This window comes from Anastrepha ludens, chromosome 4 (genome assembly GCF_028408465.1).
Source record: "Anastrepha ludens isolate Willacy chromosome 4, idAnaLude1.1, whole genome shotgun sequence".
Lineage (NCBI taxonomy): Eukaryota > Metazoa > Arthropoda > Insecta > Diptera > Tephritidae > Anastrepha > Anastrepha ludens.
The window spans coordinates 93,359,384-93,374,912 of NC_071500.1; the positions used below are offsets into that span (position 1 = coordinate 93,359,384).

A 15,529-nucleotide genomic window follows, 5' to 3' on the forward strand; every position below is an offset into this window, starting at 1 on the left:
TGTGATTTAACACCTTGTGACTTTTTTCTCTGGGGCCACGTGAAAGAAAAGGTCTACGCCAACAGCCCAGGGTCGATTCAAGACCTCAAAGGTGGAATTCGGAATTCGTGGTCTATGGAGGACATAGGGCAGCCACTTTGCAATTAGGTTATGGAAAACTTCATGAAAAGGATATTGGTGGTCATTTTCCTGATGTTATTTTCCACTATTAACGACGTACTTTCCTCTTTACAATGAAATAAACATTCGATCATTTATATTAAAAAAAAGCGTTTTTGTTTGAATATCAAACTAGCACCTCTTATTGAAAAACCCTTTCTATATAGCAATAAAAATATGAAAAAACCAAAAAAAAAAACAAAAATTACTTTTTCTATACAATAAGCATGCAAGATTTTTTTTATTTTTATTTTTGTTCTAATTTTTTTAAATGTTTTAAAATTTTTATTTTTTATTCTTTTTTTTTTTATATTTTTTTTGTATTCATTTTTTTTTTGTATTCTAACTTCAATACTGCTTGCTGAGGATAAAATATTTCACAAATATGTTTATTCTTTATTTTAAATTATTTGGCAGACTTCTTTCTGAACACTCCTCACTCCTACTGGAAATATTTTTACCCTTTACAATAGGCAGATTACTCAATCGTTTGAATTCAAGTTACTATGTATTTCTTACGTTTTCTTCTCAGCTACTTAATGTTGCTTTGGTTGTTGTTCTAATGATGATCACGCCTTCTGTTTGCTTGTGAAACTCAAAATAATAGATCTCAGCAGACGTTTGGCGTCTTTCCACTTCTTTTTCAATTGTTATGCCTTACTTTTATTGCGAAAATCGTAGGCATATCAACTTTGATCGATCGTAAATCGCAGCCACACCGCACGGAATTGATCAACAAACGTTTGTATAAGCGCAAAGCTGAGCAATAAATTAAAGCCCAAATAATGTTTGGTTTTTTTTTTTAATTATCAAGGCATTAAAACCAAAATAAAAGTTAACTAACACTCGGCTCACAATAAAAACAAATACATAGCAAGAAAATTGCCGAAAGTGTAATGTTGAAAATTACAAAATATTTTTACGGACGCTTATAACTCGTTTCCTCCTTATCTTCGCTTTTTCGTGTTTTTATACGCGCATATTTTTTGTTTATACAATTTTGTATTTTTTTTTTTTGTATTGTATTTTACGTTTTTATTTTGAAATTTAAAAATTTTTGCACCTCATAAACAGACTAGAAATGCAAGATTGCATGAAGACCGCATACCGGAGCAGGAAACCAACTAAGCCGGAGACAAACGATCGAACGAACTGCTCAGCGCGAATACTTTACCGAAACTGGTATTGGGAACACTTTGGTAACGCGGTTTTTTATGAGTTACGCCAACAATGGCGTTCGTTGTTTGAATCAAAAGCTAAAGCTGAGATACCATATTGAAAAAGACAAGCTTTAAAAAATAGCTGAAAGGGAATTATGCGGTAAGGCACTTGTTGCGGTTGCGCAGGTGTGACTGTTGTTATTATTGTTTTTCCCATGCTGTGGCTTAGAGCGGCTGCTGTTGTCGTTGCTGTAGCTGCTCCCACGAATGTCGCCACAATCAAAGCCAATAAAATGCTTGTTGAAGAGCGCAGAGAAATAAAAGCATTCTTAACATAATTGTTGTTGCTACTGTTTGCTGCTGCTGCAGAGTCAGCAAGTTTATTACCAGTTGCTGCTAGATTTTTGTATCTTATTCTTAATGGCTCTCTTACGCCTATACTGAGTGGCTTTTATTACTTTAGTTCAGTTTCGCTTTTTTATTGTTGTTGTTTATAACTCAGCTGGTAAGCTTTAAGCCAACATTGACCAACAATCAAAAGCTTCGCATGCAATGTTAATTATATTATCATTATGATTTTTTGCTAATATAGAGTTGGCGAGTCAAAAACGAGAGACAACAAAATTTTTGTGAATTCGCGTAGTGGTGCATCGTGAATTTGCTCCAGTAGGGCAGTAGTCGATTTAGTCCATTATCTGGCTGCCTTGAGTTGTTTACGAGAAACTACCAGAGGTTTTGTAAAACAATTTATGGTCTCTGCACGCTTTGCATCGACTAAATCTTGTAAACAAATTTAAAATAAAAATGGCAATTTTTTTTTTTTTGTTTTTTTATTTTGGCAAAACCAAATCCCAGTTTCTATTGGGTATGGGAAGTTCCTAATAATTTCAATAATACATGATATTATGTGAAGTATGCGCCATAGGAAGCTACAAATCTACTCCATCTTTCAAGCAGGATACAGATTCCTCTGGCGGAAAATTCGTCTTTTGATTTGATCTTTTCATTGAGCCAGTTTGCGATGTTCTCGTAAGAAGTGAACCGCTCTCCAATAAGGGCTGGATGCATTGATCGGAACAGATGGTAATCCGAAGGTGGAATGACTGAGAAGTACGGCGTGTGAGGCAAGATTTCCCAATTCAGTCCTTCTAAATATCTCAGGATCGATTTAGCAAGGTGTGGCCTGGCGTTGTCATCCAGCAAAATCAGTTTGTCATGTCTACCGTCCCATGCCGGCCGCTTTTCTTTGAGAGCTCGATTCAAATGCATTAGCTGTAGGCTGTAACGATCGCCAGTTATGGTTTAAGGAGTATATAATAGATGACCCCTTCTGATCCCACCAGAGGCACATAACCTTTGAAGCATGAATATTTTCTTCGCTGTCGATGGACCTGGTTCACCTGGCAGGCTCCAACATTTTCCGGGCTTAGGATTATCATAATAGATCCATTTTTTATCTCCAATAACGATGCGATGCAGAAAACGTTTTCTTTTCTGCCGTTCAAGAATCATCTAACACGTCACCAAATGTCTCTCGATATTCCTATCCTTTAATTAATGTGACACCCAGTTACCTGGATCATTCCCATCGCGTGCAAAGGTTTACCGACGGTTGATTTGTCAACATCCAACTCTTTAGACATGTCCTCAAGGGTTCGAAATGCGTGTTCGTCCAAGAATTGTGGTAGTTGAGTATCTTCGAATGTTTTCGGTGCCTCTTGGCACCGCAGCGCAGATAAGCTAAAGATCAGATAAATGATCATTGCTAACTTTTACAAAAATTTCGTTGACATTCTTAACGTTTTAGTTAAAAGTTTTTTATTACTTGGCTTTAAAAAATTCTCATAGAAAAGAATCCAATGGCATCAGATCCCAACATATTGTTGGCAAATTCACATTGACGCGGCGCGACTTGACAACATTTTCGACACGCCTTCGTAAAACTCTCATAATTTCGTTAATATTTTTTACAAATACTTATTCTGAACCCACCAGGTACCATTTTAATACCGCAACGGGCCTACTGTTGGCAACGGCCATATGTTGAGTATCCCCGGGCTTATTGCAGGTTGTTGATCAACGACAGTCATGGTTGCATCCACAAAACTCTCGTCATTTTAGCCGTGAATTTTCACAATACACTTCTTCTTACCCACCTTGCGGTTGAGATTTAAGGCCTAGAGATTGGCGTGCTTGAGATTAAGACGAAGTTCCTCACTTCGTTACAGTTTGTTGCGAGATGCTTGTACGTCGAGGTAAAGCACAACACTTGTTGACGAAGTCTCTTCCCCACATTAATCGTAGTGGTTCTCAATAACGAACGGAGATCTCAATCGAGGTTTTAATCAACTTTTTGTTGGAAGCAATTTTTAGAGAGTACTGCAGGGTATTAACTCAGCACATAACTCGATTCTGGAGTATTTTTTTTTAAACTATTACCCGTATGTTCTATGAAAGACGCGTGCTCATATCCGCACTTATTAATCCATACTTAAGGCCCCAACATGGTTAACCTACAATTTCTACATTTAAATAAAAATAAATAATTGGCGCGTAGACTTCTGTTAAGTGTTTGGCCGAGCTCCTCCTCCTATTTGTGGTGTGCGCCTTGATGTTTTAAGCCGACTCCGAGGGGTGACAGATGTTTTAAGAAAAAAACGTTTTCTATTATTTGATGTTCATGCACGAAGATTCGAAAATACGCACTCTAATTATCACACCTTCAAATCCAACGTGGACTCTCTTCCCAACAACTGAATTTATTATCGGTATTAATCAATGTTCCTACATAAATAAACAATGACGAAATCAAACTCTCAACAGTGACGTGGGTACCGATACGCGAGTGCACCCACAATTTTTTTTTTTTTTTTTTTTTTAACGACAAGAGGTACTTCTTGTTGTCCTTTTTCGCCCTCTTTCACACCAGACCCATCCGCTTTGCTTCTTTATCCAGTTCGGAAAAGGCAGAACTAACAGTGCCTTTGTTAAGGCCGATAATGTTAATTGGGCATGAGCGATTAAGTTCTGCGGCTAGCACGATCTTTCCCTCGTTTCAAACGGTTAGGAGAGGTCCTTCCCAATGTTGACGGCGCTGAGGGTACTAAGCAATGTCGTTTTGCATAGCCGCATTAGTCCTGGGGGGATGGCAATTTCAGACATCGCGGTTTATAAGCAACTCCTTTTCATGCTGTAAAATGCGGCTTTAAAATCGACGAAAGAATGGTGTGTGTCGATTCTCCTTTAATGGCTCATTCCCAAGACTTGGCGTATTTTGAATATCTGATAAATTCTCGATTTTAAGCATAGATTGATTAAGTCATGTCGTACAAATGAGCACAAACACTTCAGCTCTAAAATACTTGATGTGTTATCTGCTAAAGATGGCAGAGAAAGAGGAAGGTGGTTCATTATTGGGGAGATCAAGCAGGGAAGCGCGGGCTTGCATTTCATGAATCTAATTGACGCCACCTAGCACGAGACAGATCAAATCGCTTTGCTGCACCGCAGATAAAAAATCTCTCCTACCTTTGGAGCCTTGGAACCTTCGAACGCCATCTACATTTATGCAACACAATTGTCGACAACTGAACCTCCCAAATACGTGCCATTGATCAAAAGACGCGACGTACTTTTGAATTTTCCACAGCTAATGTCATAAAAGGTTATTTGAAAAAAAAAATCTCTTCCATTTTTTTATTTACTTTAAAAGACACTTTATTTTCAGAAAGAAAAACACATTTCCTGCACATTAAACAATTTCAATTAATGGCAATGGCCTTTGCGAATCAAAATAATTTACTTAGCCACTATTATAATATGTATGCACATATGTATATGTGTACATATGTATGTATGTATATGGAGCCACATATTTAATTAAATAATAGTGTTTTTTTTTCAATCTAAATAATTTTTCGCCTCCACTAAAAAGAAGTTGGCATTGCCTAGAATTTTGCCACCCACTTAATAGGCCATTCTTATGTAACTTGTGTGTATGTATGTACCTATGTATGCGTAGGTATTTGTATGCAAAGCGAACCTGCAAATTGAGACAAATACGCAGATTGAATCATTTAGCCAAATTACCACTTACTGTTCAGGTTGTCACGCCAATTACGAACAGAACAAATTGATACATAAAAGCGTTTGCTTTTTTCTCAACACGCCACTTGCCACACATGCCACATGGGCCGCTTGTGCGTGTACTTGAGTTGATAATTATTGCCACTTAAAGTATTTTGATGCGTGGAAGGGAAATGTTTTTTGACAGAATTTTTTTGCCATACATTTTCGTGCTAATTACAAATTATGCGCAATGCTAAAATGTTAAACGTAAACTATAAATTTAATAAAAACATAATTTGATATTTTAATAGAATTTTTGTTCGTGTTTGGGCATTCTTATGAATCATCAAGGGAGTTGTAATTAAATATATGTAATCGGAAATATTTGTAGGTGTGTGTACGCAGGTATATATATATGTAATAGGGTTGTAAACTTTCGGGATCTTATTTTGTTTAATAGTTTCGGGAATCCGGAACTGTCTCGAAATTAGGAGATTTTTGATTTTGTTAAAATTTATTGTAATGCTACTCAAATTAAAAACTTATATGTAACAAAACAATATATTTTTTAGCGATTCATATATTTATTGAAAGAATAAACTCATTTTATTTATAAACGAGTAGGATAAATGGCTGCCCATGCGAGGGAGCCCACTTGGACAAAGAATAAACAATTCGTCCATTTTGATACCTTAAATAAAAAAAATAAAAAATAATTGGCGCATACACTTCTGTTAGGTGTTTGGCCGAGCTTCTCCTCCCATTTGTGACGAGCGTTTTCATGTTGTTCCACAAACGAAGGAGCCTACAGCTTTAAGCCGACTACGAACGGCAAATATGATATGATATTTTTATGAGGAGCTTTTTCATGGCATAAATACACTCGAAGGTTTGCCATTGTCTGCTGAGGGGTGACCGCTATAAAAAAAACTGTTGCTATCATTTTACTGTTTTATGCACGGAGAATCGAGCTGACGCGCTCGCGAAAGATAGTCACGCACCGACCCATTCGGCTATTGCGGCCGATACCATGCCGGGGTGAAAAACAGAGGGAAAAGAACCAAGCAGAGCTGGAAAAAGGAAGAAGGGACTATGGATTAGAGGATGAAAACCAACAGTGGCTAATTACATTTGCATTAACTGCTTCAAGCTACTGATGAAATTCACCAGGTGTGAAATTTAAGCCGCAATATCCGCAGGTGTAGCAAAAAAGTAAGAGCTCAGATGTATAAATGTTTGTCCGAAGAAAACAGGGCAGCTGAGGAGAAGGTGCTGAGTTTATTCCACCTCATCATCCAGACAGTTTGAAGCAATCCTAAGACTCACCGCCTGGACACCTAACGGACAATTTCCGGTAAAGATACCCACCAAATTCGATAGCTGCGGATTTATTAGCCTAAGAAGTTTCCTCGAGCGCCGCCGATCTATACGTGGCTAGAAGGATGTCGCGACTTTGCACGTTTGCGCTTTAGCCCAGCGTTCGCTGAGTTGACGCAAGTCCCATATTTCCATGAGTAGGCTACACGTTCTCTGAGGACCCGCAATCCTCTAATTTTGAGATGAAACGGTATCCACGGTGCCCTGTCTAACCGGCTCATCAGTCCAGCAATTACTCTCTATGTCGCTGTAACTGAAAACTCAGATGAGTCTAATATCGAAGTATTCGTAGATTCAGTTGAGAGAGAAGTCAGGCATTCGCCGACAAATTTGAACGCACGAAGAAGAGAGCCTAAGGCCCTTATTGACTCTTGGTTGTCGGAGTAGATATTTACGTCCTTTACAGTAATTACAAAAGTAAGCAACCAATCTACTGTTTCTTAATTGCGGCTACCTCCGCTTGGAAAACACTACAGTGGTGCAGAAGCCTAAATTTGGGCTTAACGGGGAACTCCTCGCAGAATACTCTCTTACCAACTCTTCCGTCCAACTTCGAGCCATCCAATATACCTATATATTTTTTGCATTAAAAACGAGTAAAACAAACCTTTCTTTCTAAAAATAAAAGCTTTTTTTAAGGTATTGCTTTATTCAAAAGAGCTTTATGGAAATGGCTGTCTCAACTAATTTTGTTGTAAGGTATTCTAAGAACCAAATTTCTCTTGATCAAATAGATGGTTTTTGGCTTGTATCTCACGGCTAAAGATTCGGACGACACTCGCTTTATTGACCTTAATCGTTTATAAATTACACTTATAACCTCGATATTGCAGGGAATCTTACAAGAAAATTTTAAAGTGGTTAGATCGGAGATCCGAGTCGCGAAAATTGTGGCACCAAGGCGGCTGACCACACTACCGAATTCGGCAAACAACCAATGAACTGTACCGCTCTGCTTCCCATTTCACTGCAGCCGAAGTACTTCACAGCTCATCCCTTCAATAATGGCTCACAAAAATTCGGCCGGCTGCAGAACTCTTCCGGAAGAAGTAGTCTAAATGTGACACCACTTCTAAATCAGCACCAAACTCTCACTTTCTACGCATATAAAGGTGATCAATTTAGAGGTATCGGATTTTAAATTGAAATAAAATAACGAAAATTCAAATTGATTAGGCAATCTTTATTATTTTTGTGTATCACCAGTCATGACATTTATTTTATAAAGATAATTCCTTTCAAATGTTGGCCGCAACTGCGCCGCCATTCGGCCATTCGTAAACACCAATATTGAATAGCTCGCTGGAGGACTTCGGTCGGTCGGTCGGTATCTCGTAAATAACTTGAGTAATGTTGGATTCCTTAATCGAAGCTGCTTCACCCACAAAGTGTTTTGTATGGGAATAAGTTTATATTTATGCTTCAAAGAATGAATGCCAGGTGAACCAGGTCCATCGGCAGCGAAAAAAAATATGCATGCTTCACGTTGTGCATCTGGTGGTGTCATCTATTATGAACTACTTGAACTATCTGAAACCATCACTGGCGATCGTTACCGACTGCAGCTAATGCGTTTAAATCGAGATAGACATGACAAACTGATTTTGCTGCATGACAACCCCGGGCCGCACGTTGCTAAATCGGTCCAGAAATGTTTAGAAGGACTGAATTGGAAGATTTTGCCCCACCCGCCGCATTACCCAGACATTGCCAGACATTACCACCTCTTCCGGTCAATGCATCCAGCCCTTATTGGAGAGCTATTCACTTCTTACGAGAGCATCGCAAACTGCCTCAATGAAAAGATCAAATCAAAAGACGAATTTTTCATCAGAGGAATCCGTATGCTGCCTGAAAGACAGAGTAAAGTTGTAGCTTCCAATGGCGCATACTTGACATAATTTCATATATTATTTAATTGTTTAAATAATTCCTAACTTTGGCTGAGAAAGGACGGAAACTTATTCCCATACCCAAAATTTGTAAACATTCTAATAATTTTAAGCCTTTCAAACTTCTACCAGTGAGAAGAAGAACAGCTATGTTGAAGTAAAGTCTCCCACCTCGTTCTCTGCCTCTATGAATCAGATTCATAGTAACAGTACAAGGGTCCTAGTAGCCAATATCAGCATATTTGCTGTGTCCATTTGGGTATGTCTTCCTCTTTATTCCGCATATCCGCAGCATCACTTTGCTGATGTCGCACACCTCTCAAGATCACATGACTTTGTGTTGAATTGAATTCCTTACTTACACATTTACCCGAAAATTAAGACTTACAATATTTGCTGAGAATAAACTACAACAAAACTTAAAAACAAAAACAATACAAGTGACCGTAAAATTAACTAAAGTTAATTTTATTTTCAGTAGCAGCCATTATTGCTGTTGCACTCATACTCGTACACAAGTTTTATTGCTCCTGCCAAAAGAAATAAAGTAATTGTTTAGACTTGGCAGGGGAGCTCGAGGTTGCGAACACATAAATACTTGTATGTATGTATGTTTACAAGCAAAAACCGGGCAACAACAACAAGCTGAAAATGAGTGTAAAGTCAATTCAATGCAAATGTCATGAAGTATAACCACACTAACAGAAACAACAACAGCTATAATAGGGCAATTTTCGTATGTGTGAAAAAATACTTAAAGCGAAAAATTCTGTGGTATATTTGACGGCAGCAAAAAGCTGTGAGTTGCTTTGGCAGAAAATTGTCTGTGAGAAAATTAAGCAGCAAAACCTGACCGCTCTAACCGCCTACTGTGGCCTTGAAGTAGGACTTTACTTATCCGAAACAAGCTCTACGTATATAAGCGTGAACTAACTATCGATAAAAGTAGACTAAGAGAGCTTACCCTTGGTACCTAAACCTTGACGATTGATGGTTGGGCGTGAGTACATCTATGAAGAGCTGGGCTTTACCGTTGATCGGCTTAGGCATACTATCAAGGCCACCCATGTTGGAGATGTCAAGCTATTATGGTATATGAGTGACTGGGATGGTCACTAATCTCCAATGCCACTGGAGGCTATTGCAAAGCAGATCTTCTTTTCCCCTCACTCGCAATCAAAATCAATGATAGGTAAGATTAACCTAAACCGATTTAAAGATTCGTTTATCTAGGAATCAGCATTAACACCGATAATAATGCCAGCCTTAAAGTTCAACGTAGGATCTCTCTTGTCAACAAGTGCTTCTTTAGACTAAGTAGGCAATTGAGTAGTAAAGTTCTCTCTCGACGAACAAAAATAACACTCTATAAGGCTCCCATCATGCCTGTCCTAGCGTATGGCGCAGAAGCTTCGACGACGACAACATCCGATGAGGCGTCCCTTGGAGCGTTTGAGAGAAAGATTCTGCGGAAGATTTTTGGACCTTTGCACGTTGGCAACGGCGAGTATCGCAGGCGATGGAATAATGAGCTATAAGACCTTTACGACGACCTAGACATAGTGTAGCGAATAAAGATCGAGTGGATTCATCTTCCGATGTTTCTGTTTTGCTGCATATGCAAAAGAAACCTCGATAACGTATAACATCAATACGTCCATGTGAGAGGAGCCTAGGAGCACTGGAATGATGGCCCAGAGATATTAGAAGATGAGCCTATAGAATGAAACTGACTACAAATATGGTGGACCCAGACGTCGGTGAAGAGTATTGGTCCATTTAATGGACATCGTTCTGGGCCTTCCCAAAAAAATGCAAAGTAGTTCCAGAAAGGGAGTCTCCCAAGAAGAGGAGGCGGGATTGTTTTAGTGGCTACACCATTCGACGCAGTTGACGACGGTCGCTGTAAGTGCGAAAGCATTTTAAGCCCTACCCACCAAAAAAAAACAAAAAAGTGACTTCGTTGGCCGGCTCATGTCGGCTGAATGGATACAAATACTCCGGCACTGGAAGTATTCGATGTGGTATCATCTGGTGGTAGCAGAGGAAGAGGAAGGCCTCCTCTTCGTTGGAAAATCAGGTGGAAAAGGACTTGGCTTCACTTGGTGTGTCCAACTGGTACTGGTTAGCATGAAAAAGAACGACTGACGCGCTTTTTTAAACTCGGGCAAAATCGAGTAAGCGCTTATCGCGCCAATTAAGAAAAAGAAGAATATTTAAAAATTGTGTGGTATTAGATAAAAATAATTTTGGAATCATCCCAGGAATTCTAACAGAGCAGTGTCTATTGAATTATTTTCTTACTAACCTGGGAATACACTCCAATGGAACTTGCAGGTTCCGTACGGAGAAAAACAGGTGCCGGCGTCATGCCCAGTGCTGGTACATAGCGGGACAAATACCGGGGTAAACATGTTTTACTATAGGAAGAAATACAACTCAATGAAATAGGACAAGTGCCAAAATTTATTAAGGAAGTTGGGCTCAGAGAAATTCTCTGTTTCTATTAAGGAGGCTCATAATAATTATAACAATAGACTTTAAATTTAGATTTATTGGAGGTTTGCACTTCGACCTCATGATATTTTGTGCCCTCTTCTCATCACAGTACCTCATCCAGCTGGGTTGGACTGAGCGTATGTGCCTTTCATCCAGATGCAATTGGCCGAGATGTCTCAACCTTCTGCGCGCTGCATTCTAGTTGAAGGTGCATTGGAGTCTACTGGGTTTGGTCACAGAAACAACAAGAGTCGGTGAACCATATCCTGACCCAGTGCAGATGATTACGCAATCTGCGATGGCCTGGAGAATGCCCGTAAGCATTCTAAATTTATCCTTGGGGATAGGAGACTTTTGAACCTCTTTTGGTTGTACCCTCCCCCAGTAAAGATTCCGCCTGGCGTAGACCCACAGTTTGAAGCCAGGTAACCTCCCTTAGTTTAAGCGCTTCACTTCTAAGCTTTTTCTTGATGGGGTGTTGTCCCATAGGAAATAAGGCCTCGGTTCCTATTAATGGCGAAGGCACAACCTCTCGTTTTCAGTTATACCACTGCGTCCTGGGACCAAATTTGCCGGATGCGATTGTGCGTACCTAACAATCAGAGTTTCTCGATAAACTCAAGGACTGGTGAGGACTTATTTTCACAGGATGGGTAAGCCTTAAGTGCCGCTTGACTGTCACTCAAAATGGCAATTCGCTCACTCCGGAAATTCCTGTCTAAGTTAATATCTGCACATAGACAGAGGGCATACACCTCCGATTAGAAGATGCTTGGAAAATTACCCATCATCACAGAACGCTTGCTTTTGGCACCATATATTCCAAAGCCTATGTCTTCTGGTGACTTCGAGCCATCTGTGTACCAAGGCAGGATACACTCCTGTAGTTTACTTCTTCATCTTTTCGAATTCTGCACTTCTTTTCGAATTTAATGCCTTTAGTGATATCATCTGTGAGTAGCTGGGTGAGTGGGAAATCCAGACTCAGCAATTCCATCTTCTTAGATGATATCACTTTTCCTTTACGGAAGCCTTCACTAGTATTATTTAACAGGATACGCTTGACTGATTGCTGGATAACTATATGAAGTGGTGTCAGCTCAAGCATCTCCTCCATCCCAGCTGTGAGGCAGGACCGCATTGCTCCCGTGATGCACACGCATACTAAGCGCTGGTTCGCAGTGCCCGCATTGTCGAGACAGCGGCTCTCGATGCCCAAGCAACCGCTCCATATGTTATCATTGGAGTGACTTAAAAGGTTTTCGGAGACTTAAGTATATTCATACACCTGCGTCTGTGCACTCCGAGTAACGAAAAGAATTTTTAAGTAGGAAGTTTTGAGTCATGTCTTAAAAATGTAGCGTCATAGCAATAAATTCCGGTGTAAATAAAAATAATCTGAATATCCAAACTGAGCGATCTAATACTCATTTGGATCATTTTGGAATACAGGGCACCTGAAAAAACGGGTGAGATGATGGATATCATGATTACGTGGCTTTGGATAAGTATCCAGCTGGGTTTGCTAGTGGTGCAAAATTAATAGTCCAGTTTTGTTTTTGAATACCATTTTTATTAAATAAAATAATTCATTTTGAGTGATGATAATGGGTATATTCAATACCGCATTATAATGCGCAACGTACTTTTGCAGTGTTGGCAATGCGTTCAGAAATGCAAATATGGCAGTACTGCAAATGCATCGCGTTCCAAAACGCCATTTTTGTATCAAACGTCGCGCATTATTTGCAGGAAAAATTTTAATACTGCCAATCTATCAATTGCAACACTTGTCACATTGGCAGTGCTGCCAGCGCTGCAATTACTGCGCATTTATAATGCGTTTCTGAATATACCCAATCTTTTTGGTCTTTACACGCTTCCATTACTTGTCTGTTTGTACACTACAGCTGTCTAGTTTACAACTGAAAGATGATCGACATATGACGCCATTTGCAAAAATTATAAAATTTCCAATGTGGTGCTTAATTTTACGCCACCTTGTATACCCAAAAAAAGCCAAGGCAAAAATATAAGTAAAACCTCTTAGATAATTTTGTTTTATACTTTTCGGTCAATTTGATTCAATTAAAAATAAAGTTGGGCAAACCATTTTCGCATATCACACTACCTTAAGGGGTTATATACAGTTAGAAGGCCAAAAAAAAGCGAACTTTCCAGAATTTTTTCTGCGAAAACTTTTAAATTTATTGATCTAAAAATTTCTACACATATTATGTGATCTTTTAACTGTACTTTAAGACTTAGTATTAGTAAAAATATTCATTTGGAAAGGAGCTACAGCTGATCTCCGAGAGCTCCTCTCAAAACAGACGTTTTGCGGTGACCACTATATCTCTGAACTGGATCCTCTGAAACTAGAAAACCAAACCGATTTCGTTAAAGTAATGTTAACTCTAGTAATTATTCGAAGGAATAAACTTTTTTTTTTTTGACAAAATGGCGGTTCCTCAAAAAAAAATCGATTTTTGACCTAAAGTTCGGCCTTAAATTGTTTATAAAAAAAAATATTTATCGGTGAGAAAAAATCTTCGATCAATTACTAAAAAATATATTTAAGAAGCTCGTGTTAAAATTTGAGACTAATCGGTTTAGCCGTTTTCGAGTAATGTTGGTCACCGATATTGAAAACACCATTTTAATAAAAACGCATTTAAAGTACTTTCATATACTTTTAAGCAGTCTGAAACGCCTTCTCAAATTTGCGTGTAACTTCGAAATATTGGCCGGAATGATATTTAATTTTCTATGTATATTCTTAAATATATGTACATTAAGAAAAAAAATCGATTCTTTGAAAAATCTAACTGTATATAACCCCTTAATACAAATTAAATTCATAACATAATAAAGACCTGAAAACTAAATGAAATAATGATTAAAATAATATTAGTATGATTTCCTTAAACTAGTTAAAATAATTACTATATTAATTTATCTTATTTGTGTACTTTATTTGGCTTATTACAATACATTTACTCGCTCACATTTACTAATAATTAATCGCATGGCCATTATAAGAAATTAACGCAGAGTTCCTTTTTTCTATTCAGTGCAATGAGTACTGCAGCTTTGTACTGCCTCCTAAACTTGCAAATAATTTCTTGATTTGAAATTCTCTGACGAAATACCTAAAGTAGGGTAATCTCTGTACGAACGCTCGTTAATGCTAAAATACTTTATTTTAAACCTTTTTTGTTTTCAATATTAAGAGTTTATTGGCCGTTGAAGAAATTAGCGCGGCCACCAACGGCATGTAGTGAAATATATAAAAAAAAAAAAAACAAAAAAGGCCATTCATAAAAACACAGAATACACAGAGACAATACTAATTGCTTGCCTATTTTAGGCACTACTCTCTTTTGATGGTACTTTATACAATATATTATTTCTAAGCAACTTAAATCTATCAGTTCAAATAAGTAAATATGTACATAAAATAAAAATTATTCTGAATTCCCGCCTAGCCATGCGGTACGGAGGAACATTAAAACTCCGCAGTGGATTCGCATTCAGCCAGTTTCAGCATGGCATGCTCCGTCATTGCTTCAGAAACTAGCAGCTGAATTCTTGCTTTAGTTCGCTTGACGATTCGCACATCGTCAAGACTATTAAGGCTAGCCGTTATATATTCGCCAAACTTCTCGTTCGATCCTTTCCCACCGCTTATATATTCGTTACAGTTTTCGCTTGATCCCTTTACGCTGCTTATATTTTCACCGCAGGATTCGTTAGAACCTTTGAATACAATTGAGTGGTCTTGAGTTATGTTTAGCTCGTCACTTAGAGGGTCTAATGTTGTTGCTGTTTCATCGTGGTCTAACTTGCGCTTTGACACTCTTAGCGGGGTTGACTTGGGTGAAGCCGCCGGTGAAGCACCAGTTGGTTCCGCCATGAATAGCAGCGCGTTGTAGAACTCCCATTTCGGAGGATGGACAGCTTTACTGCCGCCTCTCAATTGTTTTTTGTGTACTTGCATGAAATTTATACGCAAATTTCTCAATTTCTCGCGCACAGCCTCAGCTGACACACCAACTATTTCAGCGATTTCTTCCATGGCGACAGCTTTGTAAATCTTATTCGCATATTGTTTATCTTCCTTATGCCAAAGGCATGGTCGCTGCTCAGCCTCCTTTATCAATTTCATAGTCAACTTATGGGTCCACGTAAACTAAAACGAGAAATGTTTGCATTAGAGAGTAGCAAATGAAAAACGTAAAAATTTCACCTTTTCTTGTGAGTTGTCCATTTTTTCTAATATCTAGAAATAGCCAAGTTTAAATGTAAATAAGAGTTTAGATATTACTGACAAGTGCTGATAAACAAATGTGATACCAGAGCTGCCACTGAATG

The 15,529-nt window shown here is 38.5% G+C and overlaps 2 protein-coding genes across 2 annotated transcripts in view; both read right to left on the reverse strand.

Moving 5' to 3' along the window:
- LOC128860198 (CD151 antigen) overlaps positions 1 to 1,292 on the reverse strand; it is a 67,948-nt gene extending 66,656 nt beyond the window's left edge. Inside the window, exon 1 of the mRNA XM_054097516.1 lies at positions 679 to 1,292. The gene's annotated coding sequence lies outside the window, so the exon portion shown is untranslated. The remainder of the gene's footprint in view (positions 1 to 678) is intronic.
- Positions 1,293 to 14,505: 13,213 nt separating this feature from the next.
- Positions 14,506 to 15,529, reverse strand: LOC128860201 (uncharacterized). The gene is made up of 2 exons (XM_054097519.1): positions 15,405 to 15,529; positions 14,506 to 15,347 (listed from the first exon to the last, which is right to left on the reverse strand). Exons 1-2 carry the CDS (start codon positions 15,423 to 15,425, stop codon positions 14,664 to 14,666), a joined length of 705 nt encoding a protein of 234 aa, XP_053953494.1. The 5' UTR covers positions 15,426 to 15,529; the 3' UTR covers positions 14,506 to 14,663.